Consider the following 24169-nt stretch of genomic DNA (forward strand, 5'->3'; position numbering starts at 1 on the left):
TAAAGGCACTATTTGAGAAGTTTCTATCAGGTCTATCATGATGCTTTAGTGCTACAATTAATTTAAAAGGGAAGACCGATAAATACCTCTTGATTTTAAGGCTTCAGAATAGTTTTGTTACAGGTCATATCTGTATAATTTCCTCTTTAGTTATGCTTGGTTTGTTTTTTATGTAGTATAAATTGTTGTAGGAGGAACCCCTCTGTACTAAACAGATTAGGAAAAACATCAGTTTGGTGTTTTTTTTGACAGTACTGCTCTAAGACTTATGGGTAGATTATGCCTGCCTATGAGTTTGTCTTTACCTATGCATTAGTTATGTTTGCCGTTTTTTTTTTTTTAGGTGACTTAAAATGTACTTTCTTTGAAGACATAAACTATAAAAAGCCATCAAATACCACTAGATCTTAGTGCTTTCTAACTAGGTTACAAGTACAATGACTTCTTGCCTCTCTTGCCTTTCCAAACATACAAATTCTGCTGGTGTTAGAGTCAGATTTTCCACACCAAGAGTACGAATTAAATTCTAGAAATTACTTTTTTTTCTTTTTTTTTTTTTCAGGTAACACTGTAGTTGTTCTCTCTTTTTTGCATTAAGGAAACCATACTTAGTTCATTAAGTATAGTGCTAGTACACACTTCAGTAATTACTTTTGAAGAGAAAGTCAGGGATGATTAAGAAGATCTGCATTCTAATGAAACAGCCTTATTCTCCGGCACAAAGAAAGTTGTTAAACCCAGTATTACGTTAATCTGCACGGATTCCGTAGTAGCTGGATATAGAAGAAAAAGAGCAGCTAGGGTGTCAAAGAAGGTGCATCAGAATTGGAAAGAATAAAAAGCGGACTCTTACAATCCTCTAACATTGCAGTGCTACTTACTTTATTCACTATTTACATCAGCCTTCAGCCTCAGTCTTCTTCAGCCTAAACTATGACCAGCCGAGCCTTAAAATTTTTCACCTTCTTTTAACTGGAAGTTATGCCATTTCATGGTACTGCCAGGATCAAATCTGTTACAGGGCACACTGGTATATATTGCCTTTACCTCCATGTTTTCTTCTTTTCCTTTTTTTGCCTCAAGCAAGAAGCATGGTACAAATTTCTGGGATACCTGGAAGGGTGGAACAGGGTGTTGCACAAAAGTACCATCAAATCTTGCAAAAAGAGGTTAGGATCTAGCTTTCTAGTACTCTGTATTTTTGCTTAAGTAAGCAAAGCTGAACCCAGTTTTTGGATAACTCATCAACTAAGAATTGGGTACATCAGTAGAAATGTTTGGCTTCTCTTTCAGTTAACATCATTGGCTTAAATGAAACTGGTATTTATATTTTCCATCTGTAGCATTGGTATTTCAGTTTGAAACTGCCTGATTTCATAAAGGGGTGAACTCTACAGTTACAAGGTTAAAACACCTTTGATGAGAAAGTCTTTTCTCTCAGGAGTAGTCTGCTGAGTTTAATAGGCACCATCTGTTGTGGAAGTAAACCTCTACAAAGTCATAACATGATCTTTTGAAATACTTTTCCTATAGTCGTCAGATTTACCACCTTCCCTACTATTTATTTGATTTATTCATTCATTCTTGAAATGAGTCTAGATTGCTTGTAAAATGCTGTGATTTAGGACAGAATGATCATGGAAAAAGGGCCTAGAAATTTTTGCCACTTCTTGGAATGAAAACTTACTGTAGATATATTTAATTATATGGATCATAATATTGTTGTTCTTGTAGACCATATGTAGATATAGCCAATAATGGTATTTGAAATAACCTTTTATTACAGTCAAGAGATTATCAGATCCCACAATTCTCAAGGGATTAACCCACTAAAACAAGTTCTGCTTCAGATCTAATTTAGTATGGCAAGAATGCATTTGCTATTGATCTTGTTTATTCCCAGTACAGTCTCTGAATGAAGAATACATAAGCAGCTGTATGAATTGAACTGGGAAGTATTGCAGGTAGCTCTATGAAAAGAGTTAGAGGTCATACTTTTCTAAAATACCGCTAAAGAATGACATTGTTTTTTAAAAAAAAGTCATTGACATTATAAAATTATTCTTTGGAAATTTCTGCCTGGATAGTTGTGAATATTTTTGTAACTTAAATGCTGCACCTCAAACAGTTTTATTTTGGAGATTGAATGGGGCTTCTGTTCACACAACTATCAAAGGCAGTAAATTGGATCACCACAAAGTGACATGTTTCCAAACATTTTTGTATCATCCAGTTGTAGAATCAGATACAACAAAATACAGAACCAGCCCTATCTAAACCACAAAAATAACTGACCTATGATGTACTAAAAGTTGTTTGGAAAGTAAAATCGCAAATCTCGAAAAAGGAGATCCTGAAGTAAACTAATGAAGTGAGAATCAAAAACTGATCAAATCACGCTCCTAGACGTAGAAACAATTTTGGAATAATATCATTAAACTACCAGAAAATTATGTAGTCTTCAGTTGTTCTTCCAGAGAGATGACAGACTGAAGTTTTACATAGGCTTAATTTGTCTCTGGGGACAGAAGTAGGAGTAATACTGCAGAGCTCAGGCAGGTGGATAACAATAAAATCAATGAATGAAATAAGATAGAAAGTGGAAGATACTACATTCTGGAAAAGAAAGCCACGTTGTTTTAGCGTACTGGCATCCCTTAAGCATAAGAACAAAGTAATGTGGAAAAGCAGGTGTGCACAAAAGCTGTTAAGAAAATTAGTATATGGCCATCTATTAAAAGAAAGGGCGAAATTTTCATTTTGGGAGACTAAAGCTGATTAGTAAGTACATCATATGGTTTATATAGGGCAGTGGGAATACATGGAGTGCCTTTAATTATGCTATTGAATAATGAGGAGATTTCTGAGGGACCTAACAGTGCTGCTAAGTAGCCTTTCTTTTATTAAATTGAGAACTATCATAGATTATACTTCTATTTGATGATGGAAAAAAAATACTTTTTTTCTAAGTAGTTTAGCTGAGAATAGTTTTGCAGATTTTGTGGCAGTGGTGGAACTTCAAATTGTGGTGACCTGAATACACGTATATGTCAGGTTTCTGTTTGGTTGATTAAAGCCATTTTTGCCTACCATTTTCATCTTGTAGTTTTCAAGTCAGTTTAATTAATTAGCCAGTTAGGGTGACTCTTTGCTCATTGATGAAGAAGAGGAGGATATATTCAAGAAGAGCGTCTTTGGAGCTTAACCAAAGATTGCTGTTATTCCTGTGTTCTTACTGGTTGCCTTTTAGCTATTTTTTCTCCTGATGGTGGAGAAGACTAAAAAGGGCAAGATTTAGCACACCAAGCATGATACGTTTCCACAGATCCCCATAACAACTTAAGTCATTTCTTCCAGTTAGAGCTGGTTTTATTGAGTCCCCTTTTTGTTTGTTAAGTTATGATCCCAAAGAAACTGAGAATCTTTACAACTGGAATTGAATTATGTGAATTGAATTCGTACTGTACTAAGTGAGCGTGTGTACGACAGTGTGTATGTAGAGAGTTCCTTTGGTACCAAGGATATTGCTCATCCAACTTTTGTTTGAACTGAACTCAACCCAAATCCTCAAATTCCCGTCAGACTATTTTACAGCCCCAAAAGGCATTGAATCCTGTGTCATCCTAACCGCTTCTGTAAATCAGCCTCAAGGATCATGTGACATGTCAATTTTGGACTCTGAAACTGTCAGTGAATTATTAAATGTTTGGGAACTGACAACGGTTGCTGGGCCCGTCAAGTTACCAAGTATCCTTTCTACCCTGACACTAAGTCTTGTAACAGAATTTCCTGTGTGGAGGTTTCAGAGTATAGAGCCAGCTGAAGGTCTCAGTTCTTGTGAAGCAAACGCCGGCAGGGAATGTAGTGGAAATCATTAAAATCCCTTCTTTCAAGTCTTTGAAGATGAGTTACTTCAGATCTGCAGTGAGGTGGTTCTTCTAGAACTGTGATTTAACAAAAAGAGAAAATCTGTTTTTTGCAGTCCAAAATAGAAAATCAAATGTATTAACACTTACTTTTGAAGAGAGAAGAATGTGAGTGTTATGCCTGACTAGAAATCATAATTTCATATTGCTAAGTCACTGTTGGTAAAACAACAGTAAACCACATTCTTTTCAGCTTCAGAGGAAAGTGTAAGTTTGTGTTTGTATCTTGCTGTATTATTTGGCCAATGGGTAAATGACCACTGTCAGAATAGCTTTTTGCCTTGAATTATAAGAAGATTGATTTATGGATTGAGAGCACTTTGATTTATAATTTTCCAAGCAGCTGTTGAACTGTAAGTCTTTTCAGCCAATTACCACTGACTTTGCTTCCAGAAGATGAAGTCCTTTCCATTAATAGGCAGAAGAAAATATATGCTAGTTACTTTCTGGTGCTACTTGTGGGTATTTCTGTAATGGATTGGAATTTTATGGCCTGATTAACAGAGGAACCATAAGGGATTCAAACTGTCTTGAATTCTTTACCTGAGTTACAAAGGGTTTAATCTTAATGGTAATGATACAGGAAACATGCATGAGTTAATTTGCTCTTTGTTCTCAAATTATATTCATGTCTTTTTTTTTTTTTTACTGGACACATCAGTCTTTCAGTGCTAGTATTACAACCAACATAAGGAATGTTAATAGTTGATCCTGAGATTTGATTTCTTGGTGATGTATGCTTATTCTTTGCCAACTTAACTCACGTGATATTTCACTACTGAATATACTTTTTGACAATTTATAACGAAAGCCATGACTTAAGTGTAATTTACAAAGTGTACATGAAGTTACACTAATGTCAGACGTTTTTTGGGGGGAGGGGAAGGGGAGGAAGTGCATTGGAGCTCTAAAGATTTTCAAACACTCTAAATATCGTGCTTCTTTGGGCCAGAATGTAAAAAACATACCAATAGGAAAGATACTAGCCCAGGCCCGTAACAAGCACTCAAGCACTTGCCAGCTATTTTGTCAAATAGCAGTGAAGGAAGTTGTTACTCTCAAATGTCTGATACCTAATTTTCAACCCATTTTTATTTCTGGTTTCCATGGTAGCATGTAACAGTAGGTATTGTACTTCAGCTGTGTGATACTTTTTGCTACCACTATTTTGATTTCTAATGCTTCATTGGCTACTTCCTTGGGAATTTTTTGGAGACATAATAAATTATTTAATGTATAGATAAAGATACAGATACTTTGTATAAATCATTCATAACTTCTGGGTTCCCACGTGGAATTTTGTAGAGACTTCTCCTAACCATCTTTTCCCCACTTCTTCCATTTTATTCCAGTTATTCTTTGTATTATAAATGCATTGGTTGAGATTAAAGAGTGAAACTGTATTCATACCATCTTTATGACCAAATCTTAGTTCACAGGGTTCTTATGTACTAACTCGGCTGTCGCAGCCAGCTTCTGTCCTAAGTTTCTGGGATCTCTGCACTCAAATTAAGCTTAGATGTAAGGAGTTTGCTGATAAGAAGCCGTGGCTGGGTTCAGCAGTTCACAAGGCGTTTCCAGAGTACATTCGTAACTGCTGGGTATGAACTTTTCCTTCTTGAGAAGGAAAGGGTGGCCTATGAAAATTGGCAGTTGGTTTAACTTTGTATATTGCTTTATGGCTCTGATTGTCTGATACATTGGCCTTTATTACTGTGTAGTGTTACTTGGCATATTATGTGTATAACTCCACTATTGTTTTTTATACCTCCTTAATTGGGATATAGAATTAAATTTAGTGTTGACATAGTGCTTTTCTGCATGAATGGTAACTTAGTAGCTTTATCTCATTGATTGCAGAGGTGTTTAATACATCTTAGGGAGAAAGCGCAAAAATATAATCAGAGGCTGGGGCAGGAGGGAAGGATTTTGACATTCAAAGTAAGTTAATAGATCTCAGCTATGTGTTAGATTAATTTTAGTTTAGTACAGTGTAAATCAATGCATATTAGTATAGTACAACATTTTAATAGTAAAGTGCGTTTATTGTAGCATACAATATTCATAGTATTGCATTGGCTTTGCTCTGACTATGGTAGGTTATAAAATCAACAGAGATACTGTGGACCAGTTTCAATATCCAAGCTGTGAAGATGGGAGACAAGATACAGATAAACTGCAGGGCTTGTATCTAGGTTTAAAATGCACAGATGAATGCACAGATGGATATCCTGTAGCTTTCTTTCAGGGTAATACTCAAAGAATTGATCTTATTAAGTGGCTAATGTATCCCAGTGTTCTGAAGGGAGACTGAGCAACAAGCTGCTTTTGCGAAAGATGAGTATCTGCACTCGTCACCCCGGTAGTGGTCCTGTCTACCTACCTGTGTAAAGCAAGGCTTGCAGTTCATTCTGATTAGAAACAGTGAGATGCATTTGAAAAACGCATTTAACCCTTAGGTATTTTGAGACTTTGATCTTGTGGAAACAGTGTAAGGTGGCAGGCATTTTGAAAATGGGAAATGCTTTGTGCATTTCTTTTTGTTCTTAACAGCCTGTAATAACAGCAAAAAAATACTAAAAACCCTAGGCGAAAAATCTAATAATGTGCATGAGATCTCATTAATAAGGAAAACTCAATGAGAAAGGGAAACTGAAACATCTGTTTCATACTTTTCTGTAACAGAGGAATGAAGGTTGTAGAGGTAAGCTTGTGAATTTAAATGCAGGGAAGTATAAAACCAGAGGAAAAAATGATGGACTCCAAAATCTACAAGAAAAGAAGGTGTTCCCTGAGACGAGCGTACATCATGGTGGTTTAGGTCTGCTTCAGCAGCCAAAATGGCAGTAAACCCATTTCATTTGATGAGTATGTTGTGGGGCTGCTTTATGCTGCTGCAGAATGCTGCAGCCAGAATATATTGCTGAACAGCACCATATATTAAAAATGTAACTCAATTTTTGAATAATCTCATCAAGTGGATGACCCATGATATAACATCCTTTGGTGCTTCTATTATGTATTTCAAGGAAAAATTCATGTAAGAAGGATAACAAAAAAATTGCTAGACATTGTCTATGTTTACACTAAATTACAGCTGAAAGTGTCATTATGCCAAAAAAATGATTTCAGCATTACAGTTAATCTTAAAAATTTGAGCGTATTATGATAAAGACACTCTTATGTTAAGATTTCCAAACATCTTAAACTGATAGTGGGGAAGAGGAAGCACTGAGAAACCTAAAGGATTGCTTAAAGTGCTGAAAGGCAAAAGGAAAAAAAAAAATACTCTGAGTAGTTTGTTACAAGCTATTGTGAAAAATAAATGCTCATTGCAAAATCAAACATTAGCTGTAGGTTATGTTAAAATATTTTGCCCAAGCATTGCTTCGTATATTCCCACTTTAAATAAATTTCCCCTGCTCCGTAATACAGAACCAGCGGAGTAAAGTGACTGCATCAGTGGCATCTTGCATTTGGAAATCTACAGAGAATTGCACTAGCAGCATAGTAACACTTGATTATTTTCAGTGCCATTTCTAATTCAAGCCAAATACACCATTTCAACTAATTCTACTATTCATATTTGTAAGGTAGAGGGTAGAGGTAGAAGCAATCTGAGAGGAGATTGTAAATAAGGATTTAAGCCATTTTCCAGATTAAACCTGCTGCCCTTGCTGCATTCCTTTGTGTTTTTGATCTTTTTCCATAGTGGTACTTGATTAATTTTTCCCCTCGAGTCCACCATCTTTGTGTTAATTAGCGTTCTTCATTTCTTCACTTAAGCTCTCTATTCCCTCTTGTATTTCATCCTCTATTTATCGCTATCGGTCTTGCAGCACCCTTTCTATTAGTTACTGCTTTATCATTTAGAGTACTAGAAAAACAAACTTTACATAAGACAAAATAAGACTGATGTAAACTTCATTTTGCTCACAAATAGTGAATCCTAGATATCTGCTGATGAGAAACAAGTTCTATGTTGACCTCTCGTTTTTTTGCACCTCTTCCAAATTCACACTTAAAGTTGTTGTCAACACTGTAGTGATCTCTGTGTGTTTTCCAGTCTTTCCTCAGTTTGCATCTCCAGTTGACACTCCACACATTTTTGATGACCTCAGATTTGCCCTAGGATTGCTGTTTCTCCAACCTTGTCGTGACAGCTGCCAGCAGTTTGTCTTTTCTCAGTTCAGAGGTGACAGTTCCCTCTTGCATTATATTTATCACCAAGCATATCCAGATTTTACTGATTTGTGCTCTGGTATGTGCTCTTTTGTTCACTTGCCCCTGCCAAAGTGTTTGAGCAGCTATTGTTAAGTTCACTTGGTGTTGCTTTAAGCTCACTTTGAATATGATGCTTTCTGTTATTTTTCAATAGTAACCCAATCCTGATGAGGGGAAAAAATAAAAAAAGGAAACCTTTTTTTTTTTTTTTCAACGGGCTTTTTTGTGTAGGATTTCAACTAATTTTTATTTTTAAATCCCTTTCAAATAAAGATACTGCCTCTCTTCTATAACTGGCTCACACACTCTGTCATTAATTAAAAAAAAAAAAAGTTCTTGAGACAGCAAATATGACATCTGTACCACTCCCTGTGGGGAGTTTTTTCCAGATAACATACTAAATGTTTAAAGCATGGCTGTTACTGACTTCCTGCTCCTTATCTTCAAATTGCTTAATGACTGGGCTCAGAGTACCTAGAAGATTTTGTGAAGTTCATGGAATGGAAACTTGTTCTTAAATTTGTGGAACAGATAGATTATTTGCAATAAGAAAAAAGGAGGTCTCAAGCCCAGGCCATTAGAATATAATCTTCTCCAGTAAGGAAGGGCTAATGAAAACTTTTATTCTTTTTCTTATTTTATTTGTTTTTAAATACCCAAAGAAAGGTGTTAGTCAATGTACGTGCAAATACAGTTGTTTGTATGCTGCACTTTGAATTGATCCACAAGACTGCAAAGTAGATGCCTGGAAAATGAAGAATGTGCAGTTATGGACCATTTTTGACATAGTTTAGATTGTCCAGAGACTCATGGGAACTCTGAACAGTAAGAAAATAGCAGTCTGCAGCATCATAATCAATTTATCTTGTAAGACCATCCTCTTTTTTCCTGCATTTGCCTGCCAAGTTCATTGGCTGTAGCAAGAGCTGCACACAGCCAAGATGCAATAATTTCACCTGCACAATCCCTGTTCATTTCCAGAACTGTCAAGTTCCCTGTGCCTAATGAGGCTAGACAGTCACAGTGCACACACATGAGACTAAATGAAGGTTGCAGAGAGCATCTTAGTTCTGCGATGTGCACATACTATGCATTTTTGCAGGTGGTTTCTCAATTTATTATTTCCTTAGACAAGAAACACCTCCATACATGTGTTCAGATTTTCAAAAAGTATTGGAGTGAGCAAACAGATAATAGAAAATTGATTTTTTTCATAGGAAAGAAGGAAAAACAGTTACATGAAAAAGGAAAATTTCACCTTGCATAGTTTTAAATGGGGAAAGAGGAAGATAAAGGCATTGCTTTGAGCCAGCTCTGCTAATTTTTGCATTGCATTTTCATAGATCCTGGGCAGTAAGTGCTTTTAGTCTTTAATATACTGGAAACAAGTGATTTCAGGAGTAGCAGGAATAATGAAGAGTGATATCTAGTGTTTCTGTGTTCATTGTCATCTTCACTGAACTGTACAGAAGCTGTTGAACATACTCATGAAGTGTCAGATACTCTTGATGAGAGATGAAGTTCTGAATGCCATGTAATACACTCAGAAAGTTCTTGAAGCTTATAACTTTTTGGACGCCAAATAAGCTATATAGCAAACACTAGTGTAGAAGAGGTTGGTGTGCTCCACTTGAAGCTTTTCTTGAAGAAGCAGTGGCATTCACGATGTCAGTGTCCCTCTATTTCTCCTGTCTCAGAGGGGTTTTTGGTGTCTTTCCAGAGACTCAGGTCGTGGTTTGTAGTGTCTTTGGTTTCTTCTCAACTATCTGCTTTTGTAAACTTTATTGGAGCCTTTTATATCTAAGATCTGTTAGATTGGTTCAAAGAAACAGTTCAGATTTCATTAAGCAGCATACTTACAGACAGAAATGCACACATAAGTCTCATCTCCTTTTTCTAGATTAATAAAAAAGCAGAGAAACACTTTCAGGTAGATGATGACTTTAATTTAACCAGGATAATCAAATGTTTTAGACTTAATTTATATCTAAGACATTTCTGTATCTCCAGTGTTGGTTTGTGAAGCAAGTACTTTTTATGAAGTTGACTGTTCTTTAGCTTTCTGCTGCAAATCTGTTTTGCAGTGGTTACAGTGTCAATTTTACTGTTGTACTTTAAGATATCTGCTTTTTTTATTTTTATTTTTTTCATCAACTAGATGTTATGAGAAGATACCAGCCAGTGTTTGACTGCCTGGTAACTCTCAGAGTGATGAATGAGGAATTCTGAAAAGCAAATTTAGAAAAAGATTTAGAAAACTGGGAGGTGTTGTGTAGATGTAAGTAGATGTAAGCAGATATAAGTTTGTCCCTGCATAGAGCAACTTAGGTAAAAATCACAGGAAAGAAAACAGGAAAATCAGTCATCAACAATTGTTAAATAATCATAATCTATTTATTGTTGTCCAAATTGGTGGATTAAAACTTTGCTGTCTAAAAGAATGCATAATAAAGAATCTGTAGTATATGAAGTGTGTTGGAACAAAGATCTGTTATTTTTACTGTAAAGAGTATTTTTAAAACTGATCTGGGGTTTATTGTAATTACTAGAAAATATTGTAGATGTCACAAGGAGAATATGGTGGCACATCGCAGTACTGAATACTGGTACAAAGCAATTTGTTTTAGCCAAAATCATTTTATCAGACAGATTCTGTGTTTTCAAGGCCTTTGCTATTCATTATCCCACACTTCAACTGTGCATTATAACAGGAGACACCTGGTACCAAGCTGCAGTTCACACAGCAGGAGCTCCTACCACATTGGTACGTAGCCTAACAGCACGGGGCTTGTGCAGTTCAGATGCCTGTAGCCTGTTGTTAGCAATGGCAGTAATATTTCTACTCAGCCCTTGGCTACAGGAATGCTTACACAGTTATGCTCTGTTAGTGTGCTCGTGTTTGGTTGTCTGAGTCCTCCAGCTCTGTTGTCATTGCACTCTCCAACCTGGTATTTGTACGTGCTGATAAGATCCGCACCCAGGAAGCAAGAGGAGCTCAGGTGCATATTGGGCCTCTCTCATTACAGAGGGAAGTTTATGGGTCTGCATGTTAGCAGTGCAGTTGATGTCCTGGATGTGAAGCCAGCCCCGATAAAAGTACTCTCAAAGAGAAATAAACCTAAATGGACATAATTCAGATATTTATGTTGTTGTATCTTATGCTTAACTTTCAGCCCTTCGTCCAAGCTACGGATGTTTCTGTCACTGGATTTGAGTAACTTCTGACAGCATGAAGCCAAAGTTTTGTTCTGCATATGAAGTGAAGAGCTGTTTTGCTCTAGAGCCTGTTGTCATTGTGAATAATTAGGAAATATAATCTCTTTGCTTGGCAGTGCTTTGAGAGGTGAAGTAAAGAATTGGAGATAAAGGACAAATTTATGTGTATAAACAAAGGAGTCTATGTTATAAACTTGCATCACATCTGCATCTTGAGCATTGATTGCATTTCTGACCATCCCACTTCCAAAAGAATATACATACATGTAATTAGAGAGGGAAAGAACCGAGCAATGGGAAAAAGAATGACAGGTAGAGGAACAATTATTTTCTGTTTCTTGAAAAAAGGAAAAAAAAAAAAAAAGAAAAAAAAGATCCCATGCTTATCAAATCAAATGATCAGGCAGCAGCTCTAAAAATAGAATGAGTTCCTTTCTTACAGAATATAGAGCTAACCTGCAGATTTCATTGATGCACAGTTCTGGGGAGATGAAAAGTACAAATGAATTCAGAGGTGATAGATTCACTAGCAGCATTAAATACAGTAGTCACAGTGTGGCTTAACAACCTGCAGCTCAGGTAAACTCTAAACTACTACCCAATGCAAGGTTCATTTATACATGACCTGAAGTTGCACTCCTAACACCTAGTGCCGATTACTGAGTACAAAAGTCCTTATGTTATTTTTCTGTTTCATCAGATCCGTGTAGAATGTTTCACGTAACAAGTTTCCTTACAGCACTTGTGCAGGACATTGCAAGAATGAGTGGTGCTCACAAAAAATGAATCGTAGAACCAGTACTAAGCAAGCAGGTGGAGAGTTTCAGAGGAGTTTAAACCGAGGAAGATGATGGAGTCAGCTCTTTCCCTCTCTCCTCAGGCATAAGCATCCTCCTTGATCACAGACTGCTCATTCAACCACAATGAAGTGAGGCAGTGCAGGGCAGGATGCAGCTGCTGGGGGTCTGTGATGGTGGATGCTTCCACCAAGTGCGTTAAGACATAATCAGGAACAAAGCACTGCCTTTGGGATAGCAAAGGCTCCAGAGCTTTTACTCATGTTCATGTCATTTGCTGTTGTTCAAGTCTGCAGTTATCTGACAAAAAGGTGGGTGCCTTGTGAGAATTATTACTTCAAGCCATCAAAGCATGAAAGGATCCATTTTGTGAAGTCATTCACTACAAATACTACATTTAGTGGCTTTAGTTATTAATTATATGGCTTCTATTATTCAAAGTCAGTGACGTTAACATCAAGATGAAAGCAGCTTACTGTTTCCAAATGCAAATACTGTAGTTATACTAAAACAGTATTATCTGACTTAGAGTGAAGAGGTTTCCTTTATCAAAATTTTAAGACATAAAGTGTGCTATTTCTGGATGCATTAAATTATGTAGGCCTGCTGCTTTTTCTAGTAGTAGTTTGTGGAATTAATATGTTTTTGTTTTTGTTTTTTCTTTTCCCTAAAGAGCATTATTTGCCATTTTATCAATTTTATTACTATGAAATCCTTTGGCAGTGGTGACTGTCAGCTTTACTTCTAGCTCTTCTAAATAATTTTGTTACTGGCAAACTGTGCCTGCTCCATTATTCTTCCTCCCTTTCAAAGCATTTATATCTGCTGTTTAGCGTGTTTCTATCAAAACCTGTGTTTAGAAAGTTTTATTCCATTCTGAAAACTGACCATTTTTTCCTATTACTGCTTTTTTAAATCTTTTAATCTAAAACAAACTTTTTCTATTACTGCATGACAACTTACTTAAAAACTGAGAAAAGGAAGTTCATTATAGAATTTTGAAAATGGATATGTGTTGCATAAATGAATGACTTTTAGCTGCTTATTGATGCTTGTGGAGCTCTAAGGGATTTGTGAAGCATTACTTCACAAAAATAACATCAACCCATGAATAGGCCCAGTGGTTCTGTAGGACATAACCTTCTACTCTGGCACAGTGATCAGATTTAATAGTAGGTAGTTCTTTGGGTCACTGCTGGATTCTGTATTTTTTCTCGCTTTCATTCTCCAGACACTTGGGATACTTGTTTAAAAAGAAGCAAATTCTAATGCCTAACTAGGAGATCAGGAATTTCATAGGATTCAGTTTCTTTAAAATAGACTTCAAGTTTCTATCGCTTTTTACAGTAAGAATTCATAATTATTTTTTCAGTCAAGGGGAAATAACTAGGTTGGTGTTGACACAAATGATTTTCCTCTTTGTAACGTTTTCAGGCAGACTTTGGTGTTTTTGTACCTGTACCTGTAATGAAGGAATTGTTTCCTTCATTGGTGTCTTCTGGATCATATGTCACTTATGTGGTTTTTTGGAAACATTTGAACAGTCAGAGTGTATGAATCACTAGTTGTATGCATGAAGTTACCAACTTCTAAATCTCATTCAGAACTTTGAACTTAAAAGTGTAACATGGAATTGTTCACTTCAAAAATGAAACAGCTATCCGGGTATTGGAAATAGCAAGCATTTGATAATGAAATTCCACTGTTTTGTGCAGTGAACCCTATGGTAATCAAAGCTTAGAGGTTCTCCCAGCTTTACAGGTCCTTTTAATCACCTGTATTGATACTGTTTAAAGCTACAGTCACTATTACATTACTGGTTGTTTGAAGTCAGTTTCCTTTTTAGTAAACTTTTGAGGTTTCGATACTGAATATCTTCCTTTAGCGGCACTTGGTTTTGATAAGTCAGCAGTTCAGTGCTTGTGATAAAGGTCTGTAAAATGAAACAATAACACATTTCTGTGTGTTGTATTATAGAGGACATAAAATTAGAAATGCTTTAGCAGTGGTCCCTTTGGATGGCCTCTTGCTGTCTCAGTCAGTTACTGCGTGTGCTATACGTGCATGCCACTGTTGGACACGTAATGAGCACAGAGTAGGAACTGTAGGTGGCAGTCAGGCATTGGGAGGAGAGAGCACACAAAAGGGGCCTAAGAATGAGGAAAGGACTGTAACAACCAAATTTCCTCCATTCCAGAACTTCGATTTTGTTGCAATTTTTTCTCAACTTTAGCATCACATTGCTATGGAAAAGTATGTCTCTGTCCTCAGGTAATCTCATCTCATGAAGCAATCTCTTCATGATGACAAGTAAAAAGTAGTTTGTTATTTTCTCTGCTATCCTGTGGAAGTCTGTTTTATTTGTATGTTTCTTATACTGCTTAAGACTCATGGTGGGGCTAATGCAGTTCTCTGTAAAGGCATTTCTGGTCTTTATCTTTTCTTTGCTTATTCATTTAATTCAAAGAAAGAACCGCTTGGAAGAAGTTTTACCAAGAAACAGGATCTGAGCATTCAGGAAAAGAAAGTTGCCCCTAAATCTTTCTCCTATTTAATATTTGTTTTTATTTGTTCTGAAGTCTAGAAAAGCTCTCTTGAAAATAACTAGGCAGTGATAGAAGGGGAGAGGAGGTGGGAGTTTCTGCTGTAGAAGTTTAGACATAAAAAAGACATAAGTTTAGACATGGTTTAGGCATAGAAGACATGAAAAGAGGAAGGCCAGATACAAAAGCTTGTTGTTTTAAAACAGTTTATAGTTCTGTAATGTACAGTATTTGCTGAGATGGAGGGACTTAAACTAGTGAGGTATCATCAAGGAGTAGGACATAGCAAGTCAAGGGCTGTCCATGTAGTTCTTATAATGCAGTGAGGACTCTGTCGATTTGAGAACACAAATAGAAAGCGCCCTCTATGAGAGGTAATTCTCATTATCAGGATGGCAAAGTAGTGAGCTTAGTCATTAGAGGAATATTCCTAGTTCTGCAAGAGCAATGTGAAGAGCACAATAGTGATGATGGTCTTCAAAAGAGGACAAGAGTAGACAGGGGACATAGATACACAAGTCTTCTTGGGAAACACAACCAAGGGAAAAGAATGAACTTGTTCCGAGAAATGATACTTCAGAGTCAAGTGCAAAATGACCTAAAGCAAAGGAAGAATAGGAATTATATCAAAAGAGCAACTTGAGTCATGTACTCTGCAATGGTCTAAAAATGGAAAGTGGAAAATCAAATAATTAATATTCAAGAGTTGTAAGAGCATGCTGGACAAAATCAGAGCAGTGCACACAATAAGGAAAACAGAATTAAGAATAACAAAATGATATTCTGGTAAGCAAATTAATAAGTGGAATATCAATCAAAGAGTTGGACTGCAACAAGAGAATGCACTTTTCCTAAGCGTGTCACTTGAATGGTAAGGGCTTAACCTTGCAGAGAGATTTCAAGAACACTTTCGAATCTATTTGGGGAGCTGACACATTAGATACTCAGTTTCTGTTTTCTTGTAGGAGGACAAACGTAGACAAACTGTTAGAATCCTTTCTAATAATTGCCTACTTCTCTGGTTAAAAAGATTTTAATTGCATGAAACTGTGATTTGTTTTTTTTTCCATTGGGATTCTTGCTGATTCGTTCAGTAAGTTCATGGTCTGAAGCAGTTCTAAGGATGAATTAGGGCTGTGTCTTTTAGGATGATAATGGCTTTCGAATACTGCTTCATCTGTGACAGAAGCAGGGCAACGTAGTGTGAATGCCACAGGAATAATTGGGGAATAGGTCAGTAAAAGCGCCTTCTTTTTCTAGGTCTGCTGGGGAAGTTAAAATTCAACTATTTAGGGTATCTTCTTTCTAGAATCCTGACCTCTGGGTTCAGTAATGTATTCAGTTTTAAAGATGAGAAATCAATGGAAAATTAGGAGCCCTGATGGGATTTAGGATGTTCAACACCTATTTGGATGTTCTTCAACCAGCCCAACACTGTTTCCATTGAGATTAATATCTTTTGTTTCCAATCAGGTCAGATCTACCTTAATATTTCTATGTAATGGTAAGCAAGTAACATGAAAAGAAAATATTTATATATATATATTTAACCAGTGTGTAATTTTTGGTTAATTTCAAACTGCTCTCTTCTGGGAACAGTAAATGAAATTTTATGGGAGTATACTTTGACCCAGGTTAAGTCATGAGGAATAATGTTCACCTCAGTCTTCGTCATCTTTCCTGTTGAGTTTTGTCATTAATGCTTTTCAGATGGTTAAAGCCTGCACTTTACAGACATTGTGGAAGTGGATTATTTCTGTTTTAGTAAGCTGGGGAGGAAGTTACAGGAAACACACACAGACTGATGCTGGGGGAAAGAAATATTGCCCACACAGCAGTTCTGTAATCATCATCCATCCTAGCAAGATCTTTGCTAAACTTGCCCTGTCTTGACAATTTCACAGTGCTCTGATCCCAGCTATTGACTTGGAGCCAATGCAAAAGAGTGCATTGCCTTTTTCATATTATGCTTTTCAGTGCAAATCTCCTAGTGTCTTCAACTTGATGCCTTTATAAATCTTTCTTCCAGTTAACCAGTTTGTGCGGTTGAGAGCTAATAATTACTCACCATGTATTTAAGGTCCCACAATTAATCCTTCTTTGGCAGGAGAGTGTGGACTTATTTTATATCCATTGACTTTTTAGTCTTGAGCTGGAATTTTCTCACAGTTTTCTGAGCGGTCAAAAAGAGAAGGAATTATATTGGCTTTGTAGCTTCTATGAATTAAGGTACCAGAGATTAAAACTGACTATGAATCATAGGATATAGTGTGTTACCAACTTTCAGGAGTCTCTTTACCAGTGAGCAATTTGTTTGCGTTAGCTCACAACTGTGGCCTGTTAGAGTAGCACTTCTGCAGTGGCCTTGTTTCTGTCACAAAAACTGTCCTTTCTTCTGCAAGTACCAGAATTGCCAGCTTTTAGAGTTCTTTGTTGTTACTTTTCTTGCACAGGGCTTTCCCTGATAACTCGTTATTCTTCCCACTTTAAGTATACTTTCTGAAGCCACTGAGTTCACTGTACGCTGTATTTCCTGGAAGTAGTATGTTCTGTCTTATACACAGCTTTATTAAATTGTATTCATGCAATTTTGTGTGGGCCTTCTTAGTCCTTCTCTTCTGTAGTTGCAGTTATGTTGCGTCATCTGTATGTTTTTTTCTTTTCCGTTCAAAAAGCCACGTTGGCTGACATGATTAATTACTGATGAATTAAATTGATAGCTGCCTTTAGCTGAAAGTTACATTGGAAATTTGTCACTAAGGAAATAGACTTACATGTCAATGAGAAGAAGACTTAAAAACACAATGCGGGAGAATAAGTTTAAACTGAGAACTCTCAGTTTCTTAATGGGCTAAGATAATTTAAATAATCTGCATTAAACAGTAAGAGTTAGCTTCACAATAGAGGTAAAATTCAGTTAGAAGAGGATAAAAGACTAGTAGCAACATGGCTAAGGCACAGACCGTAGGAATACAGTCCACACCTTCAATTGGATTTAGTAGAAATTCTGTTTAAGGATTCACTTTAAAATCAGAGAGTTTAGCTTTTCATTAATTATAAAAACTACCATTTTCAACAGGATTGTGTTTTTTTTTTTTTTGGGGGGGGGGGGGGGCAGGACAGGCAACAGGCAGGCCTAAGCTGTTCCCTGTTGCTACTTAGGTAGAAATGCTCATTTTGCTTGGCATGATTTCCAGTGTGAGTGGTTTGTCACAGAAGGTGGGAGCAAGAATGAGACATGACAGTGAGCTGATAAATGCTGTCAATCATCGCTCCTCTTAACACTTCCTGACACCTCTGTGAGCTCTTGTCCACACTGGCATCCGCAGGAGATGTCGAGAGCTTGTTCCATCCTGTGCATGCCCCCAGGGAGCTGGGAAAAATGTGTGTGTGGAGTCTGTATGAGCCTCAGCTGGACCACCTCTGTGTAGCATCAGGAGAAATCCTCAGGTGCCCAGGAGATGGATGATGCTGTCTCAGTTCTGGTCATGGATAGTAAAAGCCTTCCCATGGTTCAGAAGAGGCTGCCTGGGGTCTGCAGCCTCTCCCCTGGGCCAGTGCAGTGGGCAGGTTCCAGGTTTCTGCCCTTGTGGCACAAGATATCCAATTTGTTGTCTGACAGTAACATGGGGAGTGCCTCTGGTACCAGCCATCAGCTTTCTTTGAGCCCTGTTTCTGCATCTTCAAAGCTGCTAAAGAAACAGGGATATATAGACCTAGTCATAAATAGTCTGCATTGCAGTGATGCAATTAAAAAATGCAGTCCTTTAAGCAGGTACCTCTTGAAACCAATTGCTTTCGAGAAAGCATTCAAAGGAAAATGTTACTTTACTTGACTGTTAAAAAAAAAAGCAGGAGGTGATTTAAAAAGTAACAATATCCAAGCCACCAAATAGTGCCCACAATATAATTACATTCCATAACCTCAGGGAGGAAAGGTGCAGAGAACCACAGCAGAAATACACTAAATTGAAGGGAGGTTTGAATTGAGGGAAATGCATTAACAAGGCATTTTAGTTGCACTATTTTTACTTTTTCTGACAAAGTAACATGGTAATACATTGTAAATATATGAAGTAAATATACAGTGTGCAATGTAGATATACAAAGTAACATGGTTATATATTGTACAGAAGTTATTCAATAAGTAAATTGAATTAATAAAATTTGAATCAGAACTATAAAAATAAAAGTCAATAGGTTCTGTACTCAGTGAGTGTTGTTACTAATCAGAAGAACAGATGACAGCATGCAATGAGAGAAAGGTATTAATGCAGTTGAGATGGATTTCTAGGAATAGCTGTTCACTTTCCAACATGCTGAGACATTGAAACCGTTTCACTTATTTAAAACAAAACTTTCATTGTTGGGCGAAATATTTAAAATATAGCTGCATATAGAGGTGATTTCAAAGCTGATAAAACAGGTCGTCAGCTCAGGTCATACAGTAGTATTCTTTTGAGTTCTTGTTTTATATCAATACAGTGCATTACTAATTGCTTATTAAAAATATGCAAATTACCATGCACAGACGTAAATCACCATTGTTAGAACTAAGCTTGAGTGTTAACCTAATGTGAAAGAGATAAGTAAATAGTATTTCATAAAGAAGCACTAACAAGTCAAGAAATCAAAATTTAAGCTCTGTTATGAAACAGTATCCCTTCTAAGAGATAAAAGCTGTAACTATGCTTACATGTTTTGAAATGCATATGTTTCTAATGCTTGTTTTTCATGGAATAAAATAGTGTAATAAAAACATTCCCACAATATTTAGTATGCTTAACTTATCTTTTTTTATTCTTCGCACAGGAGTTAATACTGTTAGCTGTTAAGTCTCTATGATTCTGATTCCAGTTTTTGAAGCCATGCAGTGGATTACTAATCCAATTGAAATTTTTGCAAAACTAGGGAGATTTACTCTTTGTAATGTTAACAAGGTTGGGATGGGAATTGTAGCTCTGAAGTTTGCTTATGTTTTATGTGTTTCCTCCTTTAACAAAAGACAATTGTCAAGTGGCAAAAATGTAATGCAGTAACAAAAAAAAAAATATTCCCTATGGTGACTTGCATTATATGGTTGGAGATTTAGACAATGTTTAGTTTCAAAGGCAATAATGTGATATAAAGTGTGATTTCATTCAAGTTGCATTTATTTTCATTAATTGCTATTGTATTATATTTTCAGTTCTGGTAGCTTTGTACAATTTACAGTGAAAAGTTACTCCTGTAAACTTTGTTGTTCAGGTGATGGGGAAATGGTGTAATCAAGATGAAGGAATAACATAGATGCAGTTGCTGCTTTTGGTCCTGAGCTGGCTCACATCTTGACTGAGCCCTTTGGAGCCTTTGGTTTTGGAGAGACGTCTTGACTATAGCACCACACGATGCAATTGTGGTAGCTCTGGTCTACAGAGCTCCATTCACACAGTGCTGTGGCTTAGTAATAAACCATGCTGGTCCTGAGTTAAGCAGTTTGGAAACCACTCCTGTGCCTCCACGTAGAGGTCATGGTATATCTGTAATCTATAATCATAAAAAAAGTAGAGAAATACTAATAACGGCTGTAGAACTGAAAGACTTTTATTTTGCATACAAAATTAAAAACATTTGGTAACTGCAGATATGGTGTGAGTCTTGCATTGGTTTTTAGTTGCTCCTCTATCATGCTTGCTCAGTTTTGAAGAGTAAAAAGGTGGAAAATATTACTAACTTCCATTCTGATGGTTTTACTTGTCTCTTCAAGAGTCATTGTTTCTCAATGTTTTTTGTATAATCACATTAAATGCTCTTTCATATGTATTATTGAGCTGTAAATTTAGCAGCAGAAAAACATTGAGATTATTATTTTGATGTGAAAAATGGGTTGTGTTAATTTCTTTTGTTCCCTTATTATATTACAGGTACTGTAAGAATTGAAATGTTCAGGAACATGCAAAATGCAGAAATCATAAGGAAAATGACAGAAGAATTTGATGAGGTATGTTATACAAATAGTGCTTTAAACATTATGAAATACATTACGGTATTCTTTTGTTTTAAAATAAACATGCAGTGGGTAAGAAAACAGTGGATAAGCAATGTCTCAGTATAAGAAATTATGTTGACAAGCAAAACAGCATTTTCAGCTATTGGATGAGGATCAACAGGCCAGCATGAGCTTTAGAAAGAATAATTATGAAAAACAGAAGGTAATGAAATAATTTGAAAGGCTGATTAGTCACCGATCTTGAAAAATCAATATTGTGGATTGAGTAGGCCTTGGATGCTGAAATACCGGTACTGAAAAGTTTGTGACCCAAGCAGGTGAAGGGTGTAAGTGTACTAGCACACAAAAGCATGAAGAAAACTTGCATCAAGCAAGCTATAGAATCACAGAATCATTTAGACTGGAAAAGACCTCTAAGATATCAAGTCCAGCCTTTAAGCTAACAATGCCAAGTCTAGCACTAAACCATGTTCCTTAGCACCACACCTACACGCCTATGAGAGCCTAGCCACATGTGACTGCAAGAACTAGCTTGGGTCCATGATAGTCCTTCATACAAACTCTTGTACCTTTGAATGATTTTAGGAATATTCTTGTCAGCTCATATCTTGGGTAGTAGAGATGACTGTTTTAGAGGGATTAATAAGAGGAAGCAGTAAGAAGAACAACAGAAAATTTTCTCATCTAACTTCAGTTGGTGGTGGTATGTTAGACGCTGTAGTTGACCACTTGAAACTGCCATCATGCGACACAGAACTCTGGATTCTTGACACAGGACTGCAGGCTTGGCATTTGCAGCATTCCAGTCTGTTTTCTATGTGCAAATTTATGTTTTGTTCATTTGAATTGGCAACTTAAACCGAACTTGACATGAAAGTTATCATTTTGGAAGTGTTACAAAAAGAAATCTCTCTTTCAAAAGATAGAAACATTTTGTTTGAAACAAACATATTACAGTTCAGATTGGGTATCTTCTGTCAAAATAAAAATTTCCCTAATGAACAATTTTTAGCTTTGAGATTTTACAACTGTAATTCCTTTGATTTTTCTTGTATAAAAATATTCTGAATGTTCAGTTTGCTTAGTAAGGAAAACGAACATTGAAACGCAAATTTTCTGTAGGGCAGCAGTCTTTTTCTGACCAATTCTAGGAAGAATGTCAAGGCTGTGATTCAAAAAATTAAGCAAGAAAACTGACGATATGAACATTGCTCTGCTCCTACAAAACCTTTACTTTGTGTGTTCTGTGAGATACTCTATGTATATGAGACCATCCTGTGGCAGTTCTTAGATACTATCAGACAGCTTCTGCCAGCTTCTGCCAAATATCACATCAGTGCTCTGTGTTTTTACAAGTGTTTGATATTTGGTAAAGTTAGAAACACAACTGCATGTATTTTCCAAGTAAGTATTCAGAACAGAAGCATTTCTCAGAGAAGATGAAGAGCTGGATTGGCCTTGCTGGGGCATCCACACCAACAGGGATTGATCTCTGGCCAGGTTTCCTGTTGACAGATCCTGTACAATTCTGGCTGTTCCCTAGCATCTCTGCATGAAAAGTACAATTATAAAAAGTCTGATCTTGCTGCTATAGAAAAAGAGGCTCTTTCTTTCAATGAAAATGTGCAACTGTCTTGGAAAATTTAGGAACAAATGTAGATGAATTTTATTTCTGTGATTAGGATTCAGTCCTTTCTGCCAAGTATGATCATCCTGGGAGGGCAGGAAGAGATTATGTCAGAAACAAAGAGGGAGGTAGAGGAAAAAGTCTCTCCCTTACGTATTTATGCATGGTGTGAATGTACATGTAAGCAAAATGTTGCAAAGAATTACAGTTACTAGTGCATAAACTTTCTTTTTCCATTCGTTAAAACTTTTCTGAACTTCTGCAGTTCTAACAGAAAGCTTCCATTTAGTCTTCTGCCTTACCATTTGAGTACGTATATGAAAGAATTTGTAGGTTTTAGTATTAAAGCATGAAATTGTTAGCCTTAGACCACAACCCAGTGAGTATTTTGAAATCTGGAATAAACACATGCCCTGTTAGCAGTGGAAAACATTTTAAAATTTGGTGCAGTTGGTGATGTTCGTATATCCTGTGATTGCAGCACGGTGAGTTTGTAATTGTTATATGAGCCATTTGTTCATTTTACTAATTGTAGTATTTCAGAATGTTCTCTGCATAGCAGGATATCATACGTCATGAAAAAAGACCAGCCAAAATATAAAGTTACAGAATGAGAGCAGCTTCCATTAGTGTTCAGGGTAAAATACGTAATGAAACAAAAAGTCTTTCTCAGCCTTCACCAGATTTTAAAATTACAACTGTGATTAGCTTGGCATTAGTCAAGTTCTTGGCCCTTTGGTTTGTATTTACCACTTCATTATAAACAACAGTCATTTGTTTCTGGGAGGTCTGGATAATAGATAATGGAATAGTTATCTGGAAGGGATCTTTAAGGATCACCTATTCCAACTGCCTGAATAATAGCTAATAAGTAGCTGGTGGTTGCAGACACCATTTGCTAGTGACAGTCCTTTGACTAAAGGCAGCTCAGGCTAGATTTGGTAGATTGTCTTGATCCTTCCCACCCCCCGGCCCTTCTTTACTTGCTGGAGAAATAAGAGAGCTTGGGCAGGTCTACTTCTTGCCTCCTTTCAGCAGTGCTATTGGCTGTGCTCCCTGATGCCAGGTAGACTGACTAGACAGCTTCCTTGAGCCACTGTTCGTTTTTGTTGTTGTTGTTTCTTTTTGTTTGTTTGTTTCTTTTTAGTTTTGTGTGGTTTTTTTTTTGTTTTTTTTTTTTTGTTTGTTTGTTTGTTTGTTTTTTTGTTGTTTTTTTTTTTCCAATTCTATAATAAGCAGTGAAAAAAAGGGAGCCAGAAAGAGTTCAACATTGGAAGCTGGGTCAGGTGGTCATATATTATCTCAGTAAAGTATCAGCATTTTCTACACAGATGACCAACAGCCCTCTTGATTCTTCATTCTAAATACCACTGTTGTTGGCATTTTATCTGTAGTACCTCTTCTGTTACCCCAGAACTCCCAAATCCCAATGCCCATCTCCCCTGTGTCATCCTGAGACAAGGCAGATGCTTAGGGCTACTGCCACCTTCATTGTCATCTTGAGACTTGTCATTTTCAGAGGGAGGCAATCCACTTCTGTATCATATTTTCCTCCCTGTACCTAAAATGCCAGGTCTGGTGTATCAGGTTGGAGTTGAAAGGGGCTAGTGCTCACTGGTACATGTGTGTAGGTGGTATAAAGTGTCTTTTTTGTATTTGCGACTTGATAAATATATTCTACAACCCTAGAGTTATTAGGAGAAAATAGCAAAAGTGTAGTAATAGCTAGAGTAAAATTTTGCATTGTGTATTCACTAGCACAGTATGGTGCCCAGAAAACATCTTAATCTCCATTGTAGATGTTCAGTTTTGCAGCTTCCTTTATTTTTTCTAGGATATTTCATTGT

The 24169-nt window shown here is 36.6% G+C and overlaps 1 protein-coding gene across 5 annotated transcripts in view; it reads left to right on the forward strand.

Moving 5' to 3' along the window:
- Window positions 1-24169, forward strand: part of STAG1 (STAG1 cohesin complex component) — a 180316-nt gene that overhangs the window by 74189 nt on the left and 81958 nt on the right. For all 5 annotated transcript variants that reach the window (XM_084529472.1, XM_084529469.1, XM_084529468.1 and 2 more), the window contains one exon: window positions 20610-20686. In XM_084529472.1, coding sequence (XP_084385598.1) covers window positions 20610-20686 — 77 coding nt within the window. The remainder of the gene's footprint in view (window positions 1-20609; window positions 20687-24169) is intronic.

Source organism: Aythya ferina (assembly GCF_964211825.1).
Source record: "Aythya ferina genome assembly, chromosome: 9".
NCBI classification, from domain to species: domain Eukaryota; kingdom Metazoa; phylum Chordata; class Aves; order Anseriformes; family Anatidae; genus Aythya; species Aythya ferina.